We start from the raw sequence: 25,196 nt of genomic DNA on the forward strand, positions 1-25,196 counted from the left end.
TTTTTACTTGCTTGTTAAAACCTTGTAGTCTCTATCACTATACGAGTGTTATTGCACTGTTCAGTGCAGATTAATCTGAGATATTATGAGAAATGTGCAGAACGTGAAGCCGCTAGGGGAAGCCCACCATGCCCTCTGCACATGCTGAACAGTGGTGTCTTGTTCTTAGATAAGTTATTGTATTATTTTTAGGCGTTAGTAGTCTTTTCAGCCACCAGGGGGCACCACACGTTTTTATTTTACTTGCATGCAGCTTTCCACAAGCCTGGTCCCCGCTGAAGGACTGATTCAGCAAAGGTGCTGATAGATGGTGAGAGTTCCTCAAGAGGCTTCAGGTGCACATGTACAATCCTGACACTAATCGTAGGCCTGTGTGTGTTTGTGTGAAGTGGTCACGAGTTAATGAAAAGAAACTTTTAGGATCGGCGTTTCAGCTCTGACCACAGCGTTTGCTGGCTGTCTCAATAAACTGACAGAAGGAATTACTTGTTGTGAAGTTCTTGTATTTGATTATAATGATCACCAGAAAACTAACGGACAACAATCTGGGCTCATTTGTGCAGTTTGTTTTCCTTTATCTGGATCGTTTAGAACTAAACAAAATGATGTGAATATTTGATAGACACAATCATACTCTTGCAAGAAAAAGCACACAGTATTCTTTGCATGGTGCATTTTTACTGTGAAACAACTATGTAAAGCTACATGTCCACATCTTTGCAGTAATGACACTAATATAATGCTGACAACATTATGAGTTGCATAATAAATCTTGTATTTTATTATTTTAGTAACTCAGCTGCTTATAATGTGTAATTATAATACTTGGTTAGCACTGCTCCCTCACAGCAGTCCTGGGTTTGAATCTAGTCAGAGGTCCTTCTGTGTGGCGTCTCCTTATGACTGTGTGAGTACTTTCTGGGTAACCTGGGTTCTCTTGATAGTCCAAAAACATGCATGGGGTTTGGTTGCCTGTCTCCTCCCCTGACCCTTAATTGGAAAATTGAAGTTTGACTTATGTCTCTGAAAGCCAACAGCTGAGGGCTTGAAAAACAGAAAAATCCTGTATTTAAAAGTATTATTGCATATACAGAAAGTATTCAAAGGGATGTCAGCGTTAAACATCTGCAGCAGTAATATTAAACTATTTAACAGCGACAAATATTTACAGTTTTGTGTGTGGTGAGGTGTTTTCATAATGTTTTGTTTCTTTTCCTAAAGGCATGGTGTGAAAGTTTCCTGCGCCACTTGTCAGTTAATAATAATGATTTAAAAAAATTATAAGGAAGTCAGTGTATTTACCAGTACTCCCTGTGATCCAAAAACTCTGGTCACAGAAGCCCCACCTACCTGCTATTTGCATCTTTCGTTGCAATCAGAATCGCCAATCAGAAGAAAGTTGCATTAAAGGGTGAGAAGCTAAAACAGCTTGTTTCAGTGGATCGGTAGTAAGGATTTTATGAACTGTGAATCAAGTAGAGAATAAAAACATAAAGGTGGAAATGAGCTTTTCAAGAAGAGCATTTTGTTTTCAATGCGAGTTTCTGTGAAATAAACAGACTGCACACCATCCATCCTGCTGACTTATTCCATTTTAATAAATAAATACAGAAAAATAAGTTCATGGCTCCATAGAGATGTGGTCCTAGTTATAATGCAGGTCAGTAGACAGAGACGCACTGAGGAAAGACAGGCTGCAATCACACAGAAGCAAATAATTTTATCCCTCTACTGCACAGATTTTATGCTTCCACGGCTGATGAAACATGAGCGATAATCAGATTTCACGTGACGGCCGCTCTTTATGTAGGTGGGGAACCGACGATGGCGGGTCCTGATGAGAAATCCAATTTGTTGAGCTCATGAAGCTGCAGTGACTGACAACAGCAAGCTCTGGTTACTGAACTATAGGAGCAAGATGTAGCTTATTGTACAGCTTTGACCTTCTGTCCCCCTACAAAACATTACACCTTTGTATCTGCGTCGAAAAGGAAAAAATACAGAACACACATTATATGTCAAAATAATCCCACATGGAGAGTCTCCTCGGCTACACAATAACAAGCCATTGTGGTTGGGGCCGAATGATCAACAAATCTAGCCATCCAGTCCCCGGACACCGCTTGTTAAAAGCTGCCAGCTACAGTAGTCATACTGTGTGCAATTCATTATTCAGTGGGTTACCTCAAGGTAATTACAGTCACACGAGAACATAGAAACAACGACTGTCCTGTCAGGTCCAAGACACGTGGAGGTATATTGTGATAAATGACAGTATTAACATGCGCAAAGTCACATATCTCTTTAGAGAATTCATATCTTTGTCGCATTATAAAAAATATTAATCAAGGAACATCATATCTGCTCATCCAAAATAATAATAATAATAATAATAATAATAATGATAATAATAAAAAAAGTTACCATGTTTAGCAGAATTAAAAAGAAAAATGGAAGATCTGCATCCCAATCAGTGACCAGTGAGTCTAGAAACACTTTATATGGTAAGTTAGGACAAGCCATTCTATTAATATATATTTATATATGTATGAAACAAGGATTAAGAGGACAGGAAATCATATCATCTCTGTCCTATCATATCATAACAGTCTCCGTCTTTCTTTACAACAGCTTATAATAAGAGCTTTCAAACACAGGCAGGATGTGCAAAAGGAAAGTAGTGCTACTCTGCAGCAGAATCAGATTCCAAATAAAGCGCGTAGACGGTCACATAATACATCTGTGCATCCCAAAAAAATCTGCAGCTATTTTAATAATTATCTGTTTTTCTCCAAAAAAAAAAAAAACCAACAGTCGATGTTCTCATGATGTCAAATGTGTCTATTTTTTAAAAACCTCTTTTTTAGTCTCAATTTAAAGAGAATTCAGGTTTTGGTCCACTGGTCAAACACCCTTTCTCACAGTTTCCTGACAAAATAAACAAATCCATCATAATATTTGGCTGACTGATCAATAATAAAAAAAACACTTGCAGCTCTAGTTTAAAGGTCCATCTTATACATATGTAATAAAATAAGGAATCTGTAGAAGATAATCAATTAATGACTTTCAGAGCTTTTGCAGTCGAGACTAAAATGACACCGCTGTGATGTGAAGTATGAATCCATTTTATGCTGTTAGGCACCATCAAACAAATAAAATGGACTTTAGCTTATTCAATAAAAACTGCTTGTGGTTATCAGATCTCTCTCTCTTCTCTCTCCATCACCTTCTTTCTTCAGTCTCCCAAGTTCATATACAGTTAGGTCCAGTAAAGTTTCTAAGCTACACATTGGAAACAGTCTCGTTTAGTTCTGTGGTGGCTCCTGTACACAGCAGCAAAGGGACGAGGTTCTACTAAGTTTGACTACTGTACTCAGCACCAGCTCTCTGGGTGTTTACCAGACGAGCAAAGTGCTAGAGCGGAGTGTTTGCACGTATGAAGCTGTACACGGTCCTTCATGTACACTCAGCGGCAGAAAGCCTCAGCAGCGAGCTCAGCGGTCTGCCGCTTCACGCGATTTGTTCTCGGTAGCCGGTGACCCGCGGACCGCTAAACAGCCCTTGTCTCCCTAATGTGGAAGCAGCACAACAAATATCGCCGGGGCCGGTTTCACTTAGAGCACGTGGCAGCAGTTGTACTGAGCCAGCGGCAGGATCTTGGGCTTGTTGTGTGTCGGTATGTTGAAGGCCAGAGCTTTCTCACACAGAGGAAACTGAAAGAGACGCTCACGAAGCTTCACGCTGTGCCGTTTTCCCTGCTCCACCCTCGGGGCAGACTCCTCCCGGGTCGTCGCTGCACTGTGGGGCTGACACCTGTCTGTTAAGAGGTCATCTCTACCGCTTTCTCCTCCCCTGTCGCCTTCTCGTCCTCCTCGTTGCAGCTCCATCTTGTTCCGCCTGGCGGAGGACACCGGGGAGTGATGGGGGTCAGGTTTAGGGAGAGGAGGATGGGGTTTGTTGGTGTTGTTGTTGGGTTCCACCTCCTCGTCCTTTCCTTCCTCTCGGGCTGTGATGTCATGCTGGCCCTGACAGCACGGCACACCCAAAGCCAGCTGGGAGAATGGCGAGACTTCAGGAATCTGACTGACCAGCCTGTCTCCATGACTGACTGGCTGATCTGAAATCACACACCCACTGTCTTCAGTTTTGATTTCTGTCTCCACCTCTGCTTTGTCCCCCTCCTTCATCACCTCCAATGAGCTTCTTAACTCTTCCTCTTCACTGCTGTCTTGATTGTCTGCTCCATCCTGTGTCTTTTTAGTTTCTCTTTCTGGCTCTCCCTCTAGTAAAGAGGCAGAGCCTTCCCCTTCTTTTATCATACTTTCGTTCTCTTCCTCCTCCTCCTCCTCCTCTTCTTCTTCCTCCTCCTCCTCCTCACAGATCTGCTGAAGTGCAGGAAGGTTCTTGGTGATGGGAGGCTCTTCAGCTGGAGGTGGACGCAGGGTGAAGCTGAGGCTGGGCTGCCACGGAGCAGGGAAGGGCTTGTCAGACGATGGCCTTGCAGCGAGTAGATCCCCGCACTCAGGCACTCCTGAGTGGGGAGAGCTGGGAGAAAGGGCCCCTGAGAGCCAGTGCGGTGGGGCCTCTGGACTGAGGAGGGCGTTATCCAACCCCTGGAGCCAGTGGTGAGCCTCAATCTCATCAAGTGAGGAGCGGCGAGATGGATCTTTCTGCAGCATCCTGGAGATCAGACTGACAGGAAAGACAGAGAATTTTATTGTTTGATGGAGCTGATGTAAACGTCTGTTATACTTTAAGCGATAAGCTTTTGGAGCGACTGATTTGACACAGAAAACGACCTGATTCTGATCTGATCTAGGCCATCGGCACACTTATTAAAACCCGTATGTCCAGAAGGATCTTCTGTTCTATTCAGCTCCTCTTCTCAATTGAAACACACCATTGTGTGACCGAGGGCAGAGTCATATGACAAGTGCCGGGTCAGATGTTCGAGGATGTGTTTGCTGCTGCAGATAATCTGACAAAAACCACAGGGCAGAGAGTATTTATGGCTGCTGCCTTTTTAACCCCAGAAGACCGAAGACAAGCTGGAAAAAACCTTTGGGGAGGAAGATGGAAATAAAGCTTCTGTTTTTTTTACACACACACTCTTTGGTATTCAAGGCTAAGGCCTTTGACTCCCCACTTGTGATGTAAATAAAAAACGGTGTGTAAACGATGTATTTCTAATGGTGCCCGTGTCGTACAGAAACGGCTCGATGATGACAAGAACCGTGAAATGAGCCTAAAAAGTGGCGTGCTGCTGAAAGTCAGATTTATTGTTGGTTTACTGGCCAGTAATCTGAACTTCCCTCTTTCATAACACAGAGAACAAAAAAGATTGGTGCTTGCACAGCATTACAGTCAGATGGAGGTCTGGACTTTGACACCTTGATTCTTTTCTTTTTCAGTCATTCTGTTGTAGATTTGCTGCTGTGCTTGTAATCACTGCCCCACTGAATGACCCAATTTTCTGCAAGCTTTAGCTGATGCACAGATGGCCTTACATTTGACTCCACAACACTTTGGTACACAAAGGAGCTCAGTGTGACATGTCGCTCAGACCAAATTTACATCACTTTTTTTTCCAATGACCTTTTCCCTCACAAAAAAACAAAACGATAACTAATAAAAATATTTGCGGTCGCCAATGCGGACCCTCAGACTCTTAGTAGATGCACCTGTGGTATAAATGTCAATATCCTATGTGACTTCCTGCTTGAGTTATGGGATTCTCAAGTTTTTCAGAAAATTTGACCTCTGACCCTTTGATCGAGATCATTGAAATTTGAACTTGTTTAGGATATTTAGTAGTAGTCAATATCATAATCCTGCGTTGCCTCAAGTTATCGTGTTCACGCCGCCTGCTCTGCTAAGGGGTAAAAATGAATGCACAAGGACAAAAAAAAAAAGATAACGTGTACTGACACTTTTATCAACAAATTAAAACAAGATGAAAATATCCTCCAGAGACCAGATCCAAGATCGTCGATCAAACTAATGAAGTTATGTAGAAAGGTTTGGAAGTGACCCAATCAGAGGTAATCTCCTTGTGAGTGGGGGCGGTACATCTAGCTCCCAATTCTCTCCTTTTCTCATAAAAAAAAAAACCCCACAACAAAATTACATCAATGTGGACAACAGGCAAGAAAATACATATCTGATTTTTGAAAATTAATGTTGTGTATTTGAATTGACTTATTAGGATTTGAGAACTTCCTGGTTTATGTTCACAGGACATCCTGCAGAGGTTGTAACTGGGTTTGGAGGTGTTAACACTGTCCCGATGTTAACCCAGTGTGTGTGTTTTGGTTCAGACTGTTAGGAGTGAAGGTAAGATTGTGAAGACAGATATGCACCTGTGAGCTGTATTTTGTTTCCGGATTAGCAAAACTAAAGACCCAAAAGTTTCTGTGTTGCAATGTTTGGGATGATTCTCACACTGTTAGGGAGAACTATATGTGCAGCAGGGTAATGGAACCTTTGAGGAAACTAGGACACTGAAATTATTCAGTGAAACGCACGCTAATGAGATGATTTTACGGTCAGCAGATTTTTAACTCATCTACTGAACAGCAGAACCCTCTGGCAGAGAAATCAAAAATAAAGCATTCAGAATAATAAAACCTTTTTCTTCCTCTGAAGATATGGCCTGAGAGGACCTTGATTGTAAGCTAAGATTTTACTCACTCTCTGCACTCGTCAGACACATGTTCAGGAATGGAGTAACGACAGTCCAAAATCATGACCAGAGTCTCGCTGTCGTTGGTTTCCTGGAAGGGAGGGACTCCACACACCAGCATGTAGAGGATCACCCCCAGAGACCAGATATCTGGAACACACACACACACACACAAAAATCACAAAAATTAGCCTTAAATAGCAAATAATTTCCAGACTGAAAATAGCCTCCCATCCCTCTGCTCTCTCATCATAGTTAGAATACTCCGAGCTCCACGGGTCAGATAGGGTATTTAAAAAATTGCCTTTTTGAATGTAGCTCTACTCATTGATCTCAAGTGGTCTCCTGTCTGCCTTAGAGCAACAGTGAGGTCTAGGGTCAGGGTACACACAACAGAGCAGGTCAGATTAAACTACTGCATTCCTCAATGACGTGAAACAATCTAAGAGGAAAGCTTGTGAGTAACAGCTGGATGTCCGGTTTTTAAGAGTCAAAACTTTAAGCGCTAAGCTGTAGACAACTCGGCTAAGCGCTCCTGACCCCGACTGTAAAACCACATTCACACATGCCCGGGCTTCCTGACCGACAGCACTGCTGACAGCGTGCCCTTTTCCCGTCTCCTCCCTTTCCTTCCCCTTTTCCACTTGCCTACCCTCCCTCTCCCGTCCTGATGTAGCAAGAGGAAGTCGATTCACACTCAAAACGGCCTCAGTGAGGCAAGAACACAGCAGCCAGGTCAAGGAAACTCACGCAAGCTGAGGAAAGCGATCTGAGGGCTGAAGGCCATAACAAACAGATGGCTTGTTGTGGTGTTGTGCTATTCTGAGAATGAACTCCCTTCTATCTTTTATGCCTCTTCTCGTGTTGCTTCCCAAACACTGGAAAAAAGAACACTGAACACTGTTTGCATTGTGTGCCAGCCCCAATGTAACACTGTAAATATCACAGATCGTAAATCTTCATCGCTAAAACCTGTCTCTGCTGATATCCCGTTTCCTTCGTGTGCGACCTAAAGGGTAATTAAAGTGGTCTGACCTTGATTTTACAGCTTTTGCTGCTAATCTTTCAGTTTTCCCCTCCACTGTGGATTCTTCAGGGAACACTGCGCTTCACATATAAAGCTATTATAACTAATTTTTTTAAGCGTATTTACACATCTTTTGTGTTCTTTCCTGCAGAAGAATTACAGCTGTGAAACCGAGACTGAAACTATGATACAAACACTTGTCATGCCTGTACTGCGATACCTCTGAGGGGCTGTTAATGCATGGTTAAAGCAGGCGAGGTCTGGTAAAAGGTCTGGCAAATACCTACATTCAAAAACATTGACCGTTCCAAGGGGCGAAATCCTAAAGACTTTAGTGCCTCAGCTTCTTAACTATCAATCCTTCATTAACCAGCTCATATTACTTGTCCTTTAATTCAGCTTAAGGCTCAACCTGTGACATCAGTGATATCACAACATGAACAATAATGACATCTCGGTTCAAACTAACTGTCCACACCAGTAATAAAATATTAAGCTGTACTCCTGACTGTGAGAAAGACAATCATCACTGGTTAATGAGGTTGTGTTATGAGATAATGAGCTAAGGGGACACAGCGTGCTCATTTAGTAACATTTGTCAGTGACACAACCAGTTTAAATCTGAAGGGAACTGACGTTTAAAAAATGAACATCACGCTGTATCAAAAGAGACTTGATATTACTGAACGAGACCAAAAAGTCATCCAGAAAGATACTTTGTTGCAAAAGCAGACAGTTTGATCAGATTTCTCTATTTGAATTTAGTTGAAAAATGCCAAGAGACATGCATAAAATAGCAGTTTTGTACCTACAGGGTGATTACCAAAGAGGGATTAGCTGAAAACTTACCATATTTCAGCAAAATAAATTTGAGGAAATTGGACAAAAAGAAGAAGTGGGAGTCCCTTAAATCTATCAGCAACACAGAAACAGTATCTGAAAATCATGACCTTAAGAACCAGGAAAACAAAAACAAAAAACAGAGACCCGCCTTACACTGTATTTCCATTTATGTTTGCATGTGTCAATAAATTGCTGCCTCGATTTCCCTTTTTCTTAATGAAACAAAGAAATGAGTACAAATAAAACAGTAGTAGTACAACAAGTGCTTTTTAGAGTTTAGTTATGTTATGTATGACAATCGCTTCGTCTTTTGAAATTAATTAATTTACACATATACCCCAGCTATTTTTTATTTTTATTTTGGAGGGCTTTTTCAAAACTTTTACTAGTTTACAATAAAAGGGAAAGAGTGGGAGAGAATGGAGTTGGGCCGTAGGCAGACTGGTTTTTAGATCTGAGACACATTGAACAGATTGGAGAGACTGAGATAACCAAAAAGCACCACTGAATGACCCTGTACAACTCCTCCATGTAATACACTGTACACACCGTAATAGCTCCACCCTTTGCACATACTCTACAGTAAAATAACAAATGTTTTACAGGTTAGAGTTAAATGTCAATCATATATATTTCACCTCTATAATAGTCTTGATATTTAAGTGATTTGTATATATTAGTGATCTTTCTTTGTAATATATCATATTATTTAATTAGGTTAGTCTGTTACTGTCTTAGAGCAACTGTAACCCACACAATTTCCTTAGGGATTAGTAAAGTATTCTGATTCTGATTTTAAAGGTTATTGCATTCAGTGCTAACAGACACATGCTAACACGCTACACACAAATGTTTCCAGTAAAAAATAAAATTAAAAAAAGATTCAATGGAACAAAGTGAATCAGCAATCTGCCGATTCGATTTGTTCCATTTAAAGCACCGGATGCACATGTTCGAACTCTTTACCCTTTGAAATCCTACTAGGAGTAACCTAGTATCTGTCATATTTCAGGCCTGCTTATAGAACGAAATGTTTGCACCAGAAGTAAGTAAATGTGGTCTCTGCCTATGCAGCTACCCCATAGGATGTGGTCATCAAACCACATAATTGTCAAACTTTATGCAATAGTTCAATGAAACTGGAGAGCTGTCCCACACTGGTGCTACAAGAAAGACGAGCAGTAACCACAATAAATAACATTTATACGGAAAATGTGGGGGAGGTTTAGAGTTAATAATAAAAATGACACATGTATTACCTGAGACTGCTAGACTGCTAACCATAACCCTGAGATGCTCTTTGTTTCCTAAATATCGACATCCGTTTCTCAGAATTGAAGCCCTTGTGGACACAGCACACTTGCAGTGCAATCAGTTTTGCAACTAATTTAGTTCACATTAGTTTAAAATAACACATAATAGTGGACATGTTTTAGGGCACAGGTAATCCTGAAACTGCAGAGATGCAGTGTGCCTGCAGCTACACACACCGTTATAATAACACAAAACAAAACCCTCCTTATTAAATCCTGAGCAAGTCAGACATAAAAGGATTTCAAAAATATTTTTAGGAGTATAATAAAACATTGTGGTACATTCAAATCCTCCTCCATCCAGTGATTCTCACATGTAACAGCCCCGTATGTGATCAGACATCCAGCCATTGTTCCACATTGTTCTCATGACAGTCCAAACAAGAGCCCTCAGTTCTCACCACACGACTATCGCACGCACGCTCATGCACACGCTAATATTGGTCCAGGGACGTATTATGCAACAGGGAGGAGAAACCACTGAGTGCTGGGAGTGTACTTTTCTCTGCTCACTGGGGAATATCACACATTCTTACCATGCATTAGTGGCCTGCTGACAGGACAAAGATCAACAGCAGACACACACACATACATCCATACAAAGTAAACACAAACCAGATGCAGATATAGGCTGAATCACGTTAGAAAATAAGTTAAACTATGAAAACTGTTGCGATACAAAACCTCGTGCACAGAATTCACTGCAGCTTCAAAGAGTTAATGACTGATCTGTGGTTCTCTACTGGGGCCATCTCCTTTTAAGTACACTTTTCAAGGCCAAATACGTCAGAAAGGGTCAGCACAGCTGACTCGTTTCCAACGGGTCCTCAAGTTCAGACTAAATATAAATGCAGCCCTTTTTTTGCCCACATTTGGCCAGCATGAAAAATGCTGTTAGATCATCAGTAACCGATGTATTACAGGAATTTCTCATGATCTTGGGAAATGTTATTATTTTGATATGATTATCTTCTAAGTCTTTCATAAAAATCTTGATAAGGAAGGAAGTTGTCAATACATGAAAATACATACTCATATTATTTTAATAACTGTGAAGTCATCTGGTGTGGTTACCTTGACATGAAACTGTGTTACTTCAAAAGAAATGCAGTAATAAACTTAAAACAATAGTAAATAACAACACCGGCCAAAACGCTAAATTGGAACATTAATGAAATAATGTGATAGTTTTTATTAAAATTTTTGCAGTGCGTATCAAAAATTCAGGCAAATTACATTTAGCGAACTATTCTGGACCAAAACTGGCATTCATACAGATACTTTTCAGGTTGTTCTGGTAAATGTAATTTTACTAATATTGCTACTGAATCATGTGTTCATCCCCTTAAAACAAATGTGAAGCTTACAGTGAGCAGACTGGAGAGTCCACACAAAAGTAGCTGAACTAGTCAGGAAGTACAGTTCCCCCCTTAAACACAACAGAAAAGTATTCAAACAAGGTTTTGCTCTGTAGGCACTCTTATGACAAAGTCAGGAACTTATTTTGCTGTGCCATTGATATCTTAAAATAGAGACCAGTTGGTGACCTCCTTGGAAATCTCTGGGAAAAATGTCTATATAAGAACAGTCTCAACTGACTGGTGAGTGGCTGCTGCACCAAAACCCTGCTAATGACTGCTTTAGTTGCTAACAGATTGCTGCTGTTGCCTTCAGTTTGCATGACACGTACAGATTCGTCTGCAAATGCTCGCTATTTTCTCACCAAACTATAGTGACACTGTAAACACCTTCAAAATAAAAGTTGTATCTTACTGCTGCAACCAACACATTTGGTCACAATTTCACTGCCATTTGATGAGTAATACAAAGTACTGGTGACCATGGCAACCTGCAGGCAACCTAAGCAATTGCAAGGAGGTTTTCGGTGCAGCACCGTACACTTTTTTTTGTGACCAATTCAGCTAGCAATTTCCAGAAATCTCCAGAAGCCACTGGCCATGTAATCAACCAGTAACTACTAGATATCTCCACCTCAGATAATATACTGGTTGCCGACAGGTCTCCAGGCCTGTGTGACAGAAGCCTTACACTGACTACTGAAGTTTAACACATTAAGAATGTATTTATTTATTCAGAATAGGATGATGCCATTTAAAATACTTTAGCAATCAATTTCATTTATGGATATGCCATCAGTTCATTAAATTAACAGAAAATTTCCCCCCGCCCTGGTATCACAGAAAGCCATGTTGCTTTCATGTTGCTCTCTTATCCAACATGAAATTCTGAAATACTGGAATTTTAAAAAATATGCCAAAATGCATGTTTAATGTTGAATTCCTATTAAAAAAAAGTGCATCATTTTCCTGGATTGAGATGGTCAGGTGGGAAGCGTTTGCTGACCTGACGCAGAATAACCCTTTAGGCTACTTTCGGGCAGGTGACAGCAAAGATTGTTTAAAAGAACAAGAAAAAAAAAGTTGAGAAGCATTTCTTAGGTCCTAAGAGAGAGCCATTACAAATCACATGCTGTGCCCAGAAACATCGACTGATGCACACTGTTGCACAATATTCCCCCCAAGAAGGATGCATCTGTTTTTGGATTTAGTTGCTAAGAGATAATCTGTTCACTGCACCATTATACTTCCTAGTATGTGTCAACGTTGCTGGTGCTGTGGTTTTCAAGCTTTGGAAAAGTACTTGTTGCTACAAACAGTCAAGCAGCCTTGAGGTTGATATGAAAACACCAACAAAGAGGTTTTGTGCGGAAAACCTCTCGGTAAAGAAGCTCTTCCTTGGTCTAAAATAGGATGTTCAGAGGGGGCTTTACATGTGCTACTCCCCACTGGGTAATGAGCAGCCATGACCCTCCACCCTAAAGCAGACAAATGAGTGGTGTGTATGATGTGGCAGCCAGATACAAAGACTTAACACATTTGTCGACACTGGAGAGCACATCAAAGAGTTCAAAGCCACCTGTAACCCCCAGATTTCATTACTGTTTCTGACTTACTAAGCACTGTATCTAGCATGTAGGTATTTAGAGAATCTAACTGACACAAAAAAGCCCATACATTTAATGCTTCAGTCTGTAAAAAAGCAGCTTTTCCTCTATCACATTTGGGGGGTTTTTCTGATTATGCCATCTTTATAACGTTAGTGCATTTTGCTGAACCTTTCCATGGCAACCAGCTGTCAGAAACACAAACATTTGTAGCTGACTCTCAGAATAATCAGCCAAAAGCAGAAGTTCCTCCTGTACAGAACATACCCGACCACTTTAGCTCTTCCTTTTTTCTTATCTGACATTTCCCGCAACTATATTGCACAGCCCTACTCTTTGTCATAACTCACCTCTTGCTGTCATATTTACATTTGTTCAGGAAGAACTCTTTCCCACACTGATAAGCTACTATTTTTGTCCTCTTTAATTTATGACAAACTAATTCTCATTAGCCAGTGACTGGGAAAAATAAGGAAAAGACCCACATATATCGTTAACACGATGACCTTGGTCTGTGAAGCCTAACAATTACACTTAAGAGTGCAGAAAGCGTACACACATGCACGCACACGGTAAAGGGCAGATATTATGTAACTGCAGTGTTTATCTTTTTCAAAGGCAAGAAGTCCTGCAGACATTCCTGCCTCTACTCTAAATCATATGACCGTCATCAAACACCAGCACCACGTCTTCAATCAAGCTGCATGTTAACTATTGCTGGGCTGCAGATTTTGAAAGTTTTACAGTATATTAGGGTTTTATTATGATTATGATTATTATTATTATTATTAATAATAATAATAATAATAATATGACTTTTGAACACGACAACATTTTTATTGGTTTATAATGCTTCACTCTGCTGTTAGAAGGTTTTAATGTCATCATACATAAAGAAACAATAAAACCAATTAAACCAAAACAGTAAATAATGTACTCATATGCTTTCATTAACAAACATTAACATCTGACAAAGGGCTAGTACAGAGCCAGTCCTTAGCAGGCTGCCTGTTATCTTCTTCTGTCAGATACAACACCTCTTATTGTTGCTGCTGTTTTTTTAAACACAGTCAGCATACAGCAAGCTTATTAGTGTTGCAGCGTTGGTACGATCTCCATTCAGAGTTCTTCAAAACTTTCTGTACACTTTTTATCATCATGCATGATCTCGGCCTCACTTGATTCCCTGTCGCTGTGTAAGGAGGAGCTCTGAGCTCAGAAGCAGAAAGAGCTCTCATCCTTCATCCTCCGACTTTACAGAATGTTATGCTATCTAGGTAGCAAGAATTGACGAGCATGCTGCATGGTGTCTTTCAAATTATTGCCCCCCTGAAGAGAAGTTTCAGATTATTAGCTGCTGCTTTATATTGCTTTTTGTACCACATAACTAGAACTGTGGGTAAGAAGGCTGAACAGTTAAAATAGATCCCCTCTCCCCTGCATGTCAGTCCAATATTATAGTACATGTAAGCCCCTTGAAAAGCCACAGAAGCTGCTTTGTCGATTTACTGGTTTGGTGACATCCTGTATAAAGTTATCAGATGTACATCTAGTATACTTTCAGGCTTTAAAGTATAAAACAAAATCCCCACAGCAGCCTGATTATATCAGACTGAAATATCAAACGGACACAGACTGCAGTCTGTGTGTGCGCGTGCAAAGATAGGTTTATGAGTCATCTTACTAAGCTGAGATCACTGAGGGACATCTCTTCTTCTGTGCAGCTCAGGATTACGACAAACATTCATGAATATATAGATGCATGTGTGCACGGAGTGATGGAAGTGTACATTTCTGTCAAAGTGACGACATAAACATGAAATCTACAGTTTGAGTCACACTAAGACGAGCAAAAATAGAACAGAAAAATGCGCTTCGAGTCAAGTGAAGCAGAAAACAGGCTTAAAGGATGTAATAATAATAAATGGATTTCAATGGACGCCCTTCGAGTGGACGCTTTTAGAAACAGGAAGTGACATTAAAAAGGAACTAATGCAACTTGTAAGTCATGCTGAAGTTATGTTTGCATGTGAAAAGATTCTTCAGATCACAATTCTCATCTTTACGACACCCATAAACAATATAGCAAATTCAAAGCACTGGTTTCTTAAATTACAGTTTTTCTTGTTTTGATCCATTTACATGTGCAAATGCCAGTAAAAGCCCTTCTGCAAGAGCACAAACTATTTTACATTCAAGACAGATGCATTTGTAGTTGACAGAACGGCAACCAGACCTTGCCGAAATCCAGCCTATTCCAGCTTAGCAGATAAGACCACCGACATCCCTGAAGCCCACATGCTGAGTTTGCCTGCCCCCCCGGGATGCGCAAGACCAAATCCCTCAATTCTCCTTCTGTTTCTATAAACTCAAATCCCACAATCTATCTGCCGGCTTCACCTCTAAACTCCCACAAATCCCAACAGTACAGAGCAGCCTTTCTAGTAAGGATAAACAGTGATGCACAGTAGTTTCTCTATCTGCTATCTGTCTCTGTCCTCATCTCCCTCTCGCACACATACACACACACACAAATGCTTGTTATGCAGAGTGGGGGCATGCTGGTGAGCTGCAGTGGTTGGTTCCTCTGCAGAACGTGCCCAGTTGGCTCATGACTGGCTGGCTTGCTTAGACTGACCCAGATACACACACTAATCCTCAACGGATATACAAACACACACACACACACAGACAATTGCATACTAGCACACAAATATGGAAGAGACACACTGAGACACAAGGAAATGCACAGGGATACCTACACAGGGTCAAAGAGACAAATATGGGCACCTACTGTTCACCCACACAAACAGTTGGGCTCACGGAAACAGACAATACAGGCTTGTTGGTGAATTTTGACTGTGTTAGCAGTTTGTTGCAGCTGCATCAAACACAATCAGTAATTTTTCCACCCATTGGCACCAGCACATGACAAAACAGCTTCATCTTATCTTACCTAATCTGCTGACTCTACTGTGTGAACAAAAGATCTTCAACAGCCGTCAACCAGACTTTAAAAAAGTAAGTTTTTCTAAACTACTTAATCTAAGGTTAAGAAAAAGAAATGTTAAAATCCTCAGACGAAAATGTATATTTTAACAACTTTGCTCCCATGACGAATGGGTAAAATCTGATGTGGGTGCCGACAATGATAAGGCGTCTGGTAGAAAGCTACTGAATTTACCCTCAGGCAAGTTTGCTCTGCTCAGAGTGGAAAATAATTAAATGACATGAAACAGATATTGAAGCCTCGATGGCAAAATTACACATGCTAATCAAAGAAAAGAAAGACTTTGATGCTGCATGCAACCTCTGGGCATCGCTCAAAAGTACAGAGGCCTTTAATCATTTCATTTTTTGAAAAATCTGTAAATTTGTTTCTCTATTAATCGATTTTACGAGAAAAAATAGAGCACACTGACTGCTTTAATTTCTCCGTCGTGTATGTGTTAGAATGCATAACAACTTAAGCATTCCAATACAAAAAACAAAGTTCATTATCACATATTTGAGGAGGTAGAACTGACCAATGTCTGCTATTTACACTTTAAAAATGTTCAAGTTTGATAATACAAACACTCCAGTGCAGTTTGTGCTCACCTGTCTACTTATGAGCCCCTGTCACTGGTTTTACTGGACTGCGAGTTTTTCCCACTGTACTTGAGAGGGCCACCCAGATATATTTTGTTTATTATTGACACTTTATATAACTGAGACAACAACTACCTACAGTCTTTCCTGGCTAGTGTGTCTGTAGAGACATGCATGTTGCTATTATGGTGGTTGTTCAGCTGTCTCGAGGCTTTCGTTCAGCAGCCAGATGGACTCCAGCTTCACTCTCTTGGAGTGCATAGTCCTTTTTTCTGTTCTGGAGATCTGAGGTAAGCTGGAGGCTTGCAGAGCAGGCCAAGAAGGCAAACTAGTCCATCCAAAGGATGAGGAACTCACTGTCAAGGCAGCTGATTACTGCCTCATTAAATGTAGATATAGAATTAATGACTACAATATAATTATTTACTTGGAATTTATTTAGGAACACAAGGAAGTATTGTGTGAGTATTGTGAGTATTTCTGTGGGATATATCATAAACCTACTAAAAATACTCTTACATTCTACCACTGTTCAACAGTTTGTCAAATATTGTTTTTCCCCCCTCATAATATTACCATAATAACAGAGTATAAAAACAAAGCCAACAAAGCGGATATTTCTAAATATGATGATGTTATATAAGACTAATTTGCATTTTATGTTTGCCTCCCTTTGTCCAGGTTTGCCTGGCAGCTTTAAAATCTCTGATCTCAAGCTCAGCGCTTAAAAAAACAAAACAAAATAACAACACATAGATACAAAAAAGAAAATAAATTTTCTCTGTCTCACCCACAGCCGGAGCATCGTACTCTTCTCCCAGCAGAATCTCAGGAGCAGAATATGCCAGCGACCCACAGCTGGTGGCCAGCATCATCCCGGGCTGGAATAAGTTGCTGAACCCAAAGTCAGTGAGCTTGACCGCGCCTTGCTGAGGGAAGAAAACCACGTTCTCAGGCTTCAGGTCCCGGTGCACTACGTGCAGCTGGTGGCAGTAGGACACAGCACGCACAATCTGGGCGAAGTGACGCTTGGCGGTAACCTCGGCCACGCCTCCCTCGTGGCGGAGGATGTAGTCGTAGAGGTCACCGCCCTCAGCCAGTTCCATCACCAGGTAGAGAGTGGTGGGTGTGTCGATGACCTCGTAAAGGCGAACCACGTTGGGATGCTGCACCCGCCTCATGCATCTGATAATGGAGGGACACATTTAAACAAAGATGGTTTCAACCATTCATCTTGAACAGCAAGCTTCTTAGTCTGAGATCAGTATCTGTTCAATCTTTATTTTTTATCATTCATACCTCACTTCCTGTAAGAGGTGGCTCGTTGCCATTACATCTAGTTTTGTCTTGTCTATCATCTTGACAGCCACCAGTTGCCCCGAGTTGACATTACGGCCCAGTTTAACAACAGCAAAGTGACCCCTGCCCAACGTCCGACCCAGATGGTACAGTCCGCTGAGATCAGAGCGACCAGGGCTGCTCTGCAGGTCCGGATGTTCATCCTGGGAAGCATTTATACCTCCAGAGGAGTCCATATTTGAAACTGAGAGGGGCTTCACAAGGGAGCAGGTGGAAATTGGTTGCGTGAAGGTGTCAAGGACTGAAAAAAGGGAGGGAAGGTGCAAGGCAGCGAAGTTCCTCACTGCTGAAGAGTCGCCTGGTTGAACAAAGAAATGACAACACAATGAAACTAAATTGACTGTGCTGATTATTTTGGCCTTTGGCCCGAAGGGAAAAGGGCTTTCGATGAGGTCAGCTGCTGCCGCTAATGCCTCATCCCATCAGGCACGGGACCAGAAAGAGGCTGATATTAAACATCGCTTAACGAAAGGCACAGAAAACAGGACACGGTTAAATTAAGTAGCGAGGACTAGATTAGAGTGTAGCAGAATTACAGTCTAGCAATAAGAGCAACAGAGTGTAAAATATTGTGTTATTGTCTGAGGGGCTGCGTTTGGCTCCATCTCAAATAACACCATCAAGCACAAATGGCACGCTTAATCAATACTGTAACAAGAAACCATAATGTACATCTGTGCGCGTACGCGAGTGTGTTTGTGTGTCATTAGTTCGGTTAAGAGGGTCACAAGGTGGCAATAGACCTGATGATATCATCATTATATCATCCCCAGCTTCACTGCTGCTTTCTTTTGATTTTTATTAGGTTATTCAGTTGGAGGAAAACAGGTAAACACACGGATGGGAGTTCATCTATAAAGGTGAAAAACAGAAAAATAAAGTAGATGTTGTTCAAAGTTACTAGAAATTAAATCTTTGTTGTGTGGGAAAACTTTAAGCCCAGTAAATTAAAAAAAAACAAAACGTTGTTCTACACCTCTGAAGTATCAATTGGCAGCTAATAGCCCCTTTAGTGAATAAAACCTTTAAAAAAAATTGTAAATACTGTTTCTTAGGGGTTGTTTTGCATCTCTGTAGGTACTCTGTATCTGTAGTTATTCCATAATTTCTGTAGAGTCCCTTTGCTTCACGGTGTGATTGTTCTTTTGTGCCTACCTGCAAGTCAGTTTTTTACATTTCTGTTTTCATTTTGATTTCGTTTCAGTTATTTCCCAGAGTCTGCTTGCTTTCAGTTTAGTTTTTAGTGTTAAAAATGTAGCTAATATTGTTTTTTTCCACCAAACTTTTAGCTTTTATTTTTCTCACGCCGTAGTTGTTTTCACAACTTTTTTCTTCTCATAAGCAGAAGAAACTTTTGCATCTCTTTGTATCTCTAAGTGGGCCTTTCTCTGTGACTTTTCTGTTGTTTTGAGTATCTGCAGTCACCGTGCATCTCTTTCCACAGTTGTTTTTCTCTACTTTTTGTCATGTTGTATCTCTGCAGTTGTTTAACATCTCTTTGCAGTCATTTTCCACTTCTTTGACGGGAGTTTTGAGTGTATTTGGCATCATCTCTGCTTGTTTTTGTGCCTTCTCTCTAACTGTTTTGCATCTCTTTTGAGTTAACGTTCACTTGATTACACTGACAACTACAACAATCATTTCAAACAAAGGCTCAGAGGACCCTTTTGAGCTATTCTGAGGCAGACATATGATTTTATCAAAACGGACAACTGTTTTTTTCATCTACAACCTTTTACACTATGGTTTATTTATCACCAGTATATAACGCAGCATCACTATTATCGGCAGCCTATTTAAAGCCCCTCTGAACAGCTTCTCCGGGCAGAATCAGGCCTCCCTGTCTTAGATATGTGCTAATGTCCTCGGTTGTACAGTTGTATCACATCCACTGCACCCCGTAATCCTGACTCGGGGCTGCCACACTTGTGTTAAGGCCAGCTGTTCTCTTCTTGGCCTCAACTGCAGTCCCGAGTTGGCACACACACGCACGCGCATGTAGTCATCCTCCAAAACAACCATTACCAACAACCTCACGGACACCGACAGCGATACGGCAGTAAAGTGCCGTTACTGCTGTGAAGATACAGCGGTGGCGGCGGTGCTAACTTACCATTGTCGTGTAAATATCCCGAGTAGCGAGCTGCTCTTTCGGTCACTCCGCGGCTCCACGCTCGGTGTCCCCGCTGAATTCTGCTGTGTGAGTCGGCAGCTTCTTGCTGTCTTTCACAACACTCCCATGTTCCCGGTCCATACTTTTCTCATGACCGCCCGCCTCACTTCGCACTCTCTCCGTGTCCTCGAGCTCCGCGACCGCGCGCCCGCTCATCGAGTTGCAGGACGGAACTTGTCGTGCGCGCGCGCGTGTCCGGCTAGCTTTTGACGTCAATGCATATTTCGTCTCGCTCGCTCGCTCGCGCGGAGCAGCCAGCGGTCGCGAGCCTCTTGTACGCAGTGAGGAGAGGAAAATAACTGAATGGACGCTTCGGAAGTCCAAGAATTATGTAACGGCTGAGGTGTTTCGCTCTGTAAACAGGAGCAGGGAACAAAGAGCTATAGCATAGCGTACTGACAGGACTGGGGCCCCAGGACAGACGCACAGCAGGGCCCTCGACCTTACAAGATATCAAAGATGTCATGAGTCTTTGTGCTGGTTTCGTTTTTCTTTGCAACCGCTCTTTTTCCTTCTATCTATAGTTCCTTTATGCTTCTCTGTGCCACCTCTTTGTAATTCTTTTCATTAGTTTCAGTGTTATTTTTGAAGATTTGTCTTTTTGGCTGTCTTTTGGATCCTTGGAGGGCAGTTCCCATACAGCCACTTTATGTTTCAGTGTGACAATTTTTGCATTTGTGTGTTATCTTTGCTTTTTATATTCTTTCTCTCTTCATAGTTCAAATGTAAATACACTATATTGCCAAAAGTCTTCACTCACCTATCCAAATCTTGAATTTCTGGTGTTCCAAACACTTCAACAGATGCATAAATTCAAGCACCTACGCATGCAGACTGCTTCTACAAACATTTGTGAAAGAATGGGTCGCTCCCAGGATCTGAGTGAATTCCAGCATGGTACCATGATAGCAACCATAAATATTCCACAGTAAACTGTCTGATATTATAACAAAGTAGAAGAGGTTTAGAATGGCAGCAACTAAGCCATGACATACTAGTCAACATTCACAGCAAGTACAATCACAGCAGATGCTGAGGTGCATGGTGCACAGAAGTCACCAACTTTCTGCAGAGTCACTCACTACAGAGCTCCAGACTTCATGTAGCCTTCGGACTAGCTCCATAACAGTTCACAGAGAGCTTCATGCAATGGGTGAGCCATGGTCTTAGATGGTTAAGACCATCTAAGACCGACGCTTTGAATTGGGTTTGATGAGATCATCAAACCCAATTCAAAGCGTCGGATGCAGTGGTGTAAAGCACGCAACCACTGGGCTCTAGGAGTGGAGATGTGTTCTCTGGGGTGATGAATCACACTTCTCTGTCTGGCAGTCCAATGGATGAGTCAGGGCTTGGCGGTTGCCAGGAGAACAGTACTCTCTGACTGCACTGTGCCAAGTATAAAGTTTGGTGAGTGGGCGTTATGGTGTGGGGTTGTTATTCAAGAGTTGGGTTCGGCCCCTTAATTCCAGTGAAAGGAACTCTTATTGCTTCAGTGTACCAAGACATTTTGCACAATTTGATGCTCCCAGTTTGGGGATGGCCCCTTCCTGTTCCAACAAGACTGTGCACCAGTGCACAAAGCAAGGTCCATAAACACATAGATGAGCATTGGGGTGAAACGGCATTTCGGTATGCTGTATACTGTGTATATTATACTGACAATGAAGTCCTTGAATCTTGAATATGTGTGAATAGTTTTGGAATTATAGTTTACTGATTGTTTAGCAGATGTGTCCTACTGCCTTGGTCCTTCCAACCTAAAATAAGTCAGAATTCTTTGCAATATTTTTGTATTTGTATGTATTTAGGATAGTTTTGTGTCTCTTGGTAGGGCAATTTATGCATCTGTGTGAATTGTTTTGCATTTGTGATTGTTTTTTTGCCTCTTTTTTATGGCATTAGTTTTCGCTTTGTGGTCACTTTCTGTCTTCCTGTAGTCCTTTTTTGTAGCAGATCTGTCCCACTGATCCCCTGACCAGTTGTCTTCCCATGACCATATGACTTTATTCATTTGACCGGAAATCACACAGAGTGACTTAGAAAGCCTCGAGGGAAATCAGGGCTTAAAGTTGACCTATTCTTCTTTTTCTTGTTTTCTGTCATTTGCTACAATAATGGATGATCACATTAAATGTGATAGTTAGTTTCACGTAATTAGGCCAGTTTATGTTAAACAATGTGAGGCAAGAGCTCTATTTTTTATTATCTTGGATCTCTTTCATTTTGCTGGGAGCTGGTATCGTCGTCATCTGAGCACACAGCTTTAACTGTGAACACTGAGCTGATTTGATGTTCAAATTTTCTGTTTGTGAGGAGAAGCCATTCAGTAGAAGGCTGTCCCCTCAGGAAGGGAATAGCCAAAACCTTTAAATGTTTTAACATAAATAAGGATTATTTCAGAAAAGCTACTCTCCAAGTCCAAGAATAGAATTTGTTGTCACAGTCAACATGAAAAAAAAACTGATCCACTGAAATTTTAAAAAAGTCTCAATTTATAATTTTCCTTATTCAGAAAGAAAATCTGTGCTGTCTCTTTAAAGAATCCAAATAGTATTATTAATGATGTCATGCATAAATATAAGTTCAAAGGTATATGTTAATTTGAATTGATGTGTAAGATATTTTCATTCTTGAATGAAGATTTTATTTGATGTTTTTTGTTGTGTTTGGTTTTGAATGTGAAGAATTGTTACTCTGCAAAGCTGCATTTGTCTGCAAGATGATCTCATCCTAGCTGTTCTTTGTTTCATCGAACCAGACAGCCAACCAGCAGAATAGTGGAGACATCTAGTGGTTTCTTTCTTTCTTTCTTTCTTTCTTTCTTTCTTTCTTTCTTTCTTTCTTTCTTTCTTTCTTTCTTTCTTTCTTTCTTTCTTTCTTCAAATGCAAACCCCCCCAAAAGCATGCGATTCAAACAGCACTATTGTTACATCAGGGTTACACTACTATTCCTCTTTCAGAATCATGTGAGATCCTCAGATGCAGTGTATTTTTTATGTCCTCTGCAATGGATATTTTACATCTTTTGAACTTATTGAGCTGCCCTACTAAGTCCCGATGTGCTCAATAAAGGATATCCTTGGCTTTCCAACGATATCTCACGTGTTTGTGTGGCCTCTTTTAGCTCAAAAGAGGCAGGAAATAACAAAAAAGGTTAAAGTGAAAGATATTACTGTCTTTTTTCATGTAATTTCAGGTGGCTTCAGGTTCCTAGACTCCGTAAAGATTTTCATTCAACTTGGATTTGAATTAGCAGCTTATTGGTGCGTCTGTTCAAGTTGACAAATAATGTTAAAACAAATGAAGCCACTGGATTTAAATCTGGATCCATCTGGTGGTTGAACGGCGCTCTAGCAGAGTCTCTGGACTGCATAGTAACTTTTCTTCTCTTTGACATAAGTATACAGAAACATAGCGTGGGCAACGGTCTGAGATACTAATATTATCAAATAAAATCTGCACTTCATTATGATTTCTACTTTAAATAGTGTGAAGGAAACCTCAGACTGCAGTGTTCAGTGATTTATTGACACTAGGTAAGCAATGTTTAGTGTAAAATACACATTTTTATTGTTCAAACACATAACCATGTTACATTTGTTAAATATTTATAACTGGTAATAATTCAACCCCACTAGGATTAAATAACACACAAAGAATAAAGTGATAAATAATACAGAAGTGATACTTTAGATTGTATTACACATAGTCAGATGTTTATAACAAGTAATAAATTATTCTGTTCATCTTTGTCTGAGCATAAAAATTAGATTTGATTCATTGGAATAATTTAAATTATTGGATAAATTATGACATATTAAGAAACGTTAGATAATTCTAAAGTGCATTATGATGCTGATGCTGTTACACAGCCATCTTATGTAGGAATGTTGAATTTTAAAAAAAAGAGAAATCTTACAAAGTCAAGTTGTGCATTTGCTATAGTGTAATATTATTGTAATACACAGTGTAAATTATCCTGAGGTACCACAGGAAAAAAAGATGAGTTCCAAGAGTAAAAATAAATCTCATCCCTCCTCCTCGGCTCAGACACAGTGCACGCTCCTTTAGAGCTGCATACGATCCACCATCACAGTGTGAATTGTGTATCTGCTAGCAGGGCCTCTGTCAGTCTGTCTCGCAGGATCTCCTTAGTTGAGTAAAAAGGCAGATTCAGAATAGAGTGACATGTCAGGGCCTCAGGGAAGTGCTGATCACAGGTGCTGCTCTGAATTTGCTTGACCCGAACCTTCATATGGACCTGGTCCATGCCAAGAATTGGAGCTCTTCTATAACCAGTCAGGAACCCTGAAGAACAGCAGTGGAAGGAAAATCTTATTACAAACTTATTGTAACAAATCTTGTTACAATAAGTACATAGGGTTTCTTCTGACCTAGCCACTTCATTCTAATAGACTAGAATGGTTACAGCATTTTGTGATTTGTTTCTTTGCATTCACAACCCTGCGTTTTGGTTTCACATCTAGTTCTGTTCATTATATATTGTATTTCTTGTGTACTTCATGTCCCTGTGTCTGAGCTGGTCTATTTGTTTGTCTTGTATCCCTTTGTGTCAAGTAAGTTGTGATTCCTCAGTGTTTATCTGTTTGATATTGAGAGCCTTAGTTTTCCTCTTAGTTTAGTGTTTCTAGTTTTACACCTTCTTTATTTGCTTATCTGGGTTCTGTTTCCAGTTAAAGTTTGTTGTATTCTAGCTCTCTTTTTATTTATTGTGCTTCCCCTGTGTTTAGTTACTATCTTTATGAGATTTTTGTTAGTCCTTTGCCTTGTTTGCACTGTGTCTAGTTTAGATTCCCTTGTCTCTTCCTGCTGTATCTATGAGCTGTTTTCCCCTTTTCTAAATACCTTGTGTAGAAATTGTCTGGATCTTCCCACGGTCCTTTGTCATGTCTGTTTTAGATCATGTCAAAGATTTAACTTTGACTATGAAGCAGGCAAATACTTTTACACAGCACTGTACATACCACAAGTCCTATTGCCCACATTTTAATAACATATCACAGGAAAGATTTCAACAGTGAAAAGCTGTAGAAATTTGTCAAGTACTTACGAAGGAAATCTTTCCTCTGCTCTTCAGTTAGTTCGTCAAACACCTCCCAAAACATCTTTATGGTGGAATGGCGAACATGCTCCAACTCATAAACTGTGTTCTGTAGACAGTGAAAATTATTTCTTTGCAAATGAGTTGATAAAGTCAGGCACATACACGTACACAG

At 40.6% G+C, this 25,196-nt stretch overlaps 1 protein-coding gene across 1 annotated transcript; it reads right to left on the reverse strand.

Annotated features, from left to right (window-relative positions):
- Window positions 1–1,580: 1,580 nt before the first annotated feature.
- snrkb (SNF related kinase b) lies at window positions 1,581–20,199 on the reverse strand. The gene is made up of 5 exons (XM_005751520.1): window positions 19,897–20,199; window positions 17,724–18,081; window positions 17,215–17,609; window positions 6,694–6,835; window positions 1,581–4,695 (listed from the first exon to the last, which is right to left on the reverse strand). The coding sequence occupies exons 2-5, from the start codon at window positions 17,957–17,959 to the stop codon at window positions 3,618–3,620; spliced, it is 1,851 nt and encodes a 616-aa protein (XP_005751577.1). The 5' UTR covers window positions 17,960–18,081; window positions 19,897–20,199; the 3' UTR covers window positions 1,581–3,617.
- Between the last annotated feature and the right edge of the window lie 4,997 nt (window positions 20,200–25,196).

This window comes from Pundamilia nyererei, unplaced genomic scaffold (genome assembly GCF_000239375.1).
Source record: "Pundamilia nyererei isolate P.nyererei 1_Seehausen unplaced genomic scaffold, PunNye1.0 scaffold00314, whole genome shotgun sequence".
Lineage (NCBI taxonomy): Eukaryota > Metazoa > Chordata > Actinopteri > Cichliformes > Cichlidae > Pundamilia > Pundamilia nyererei.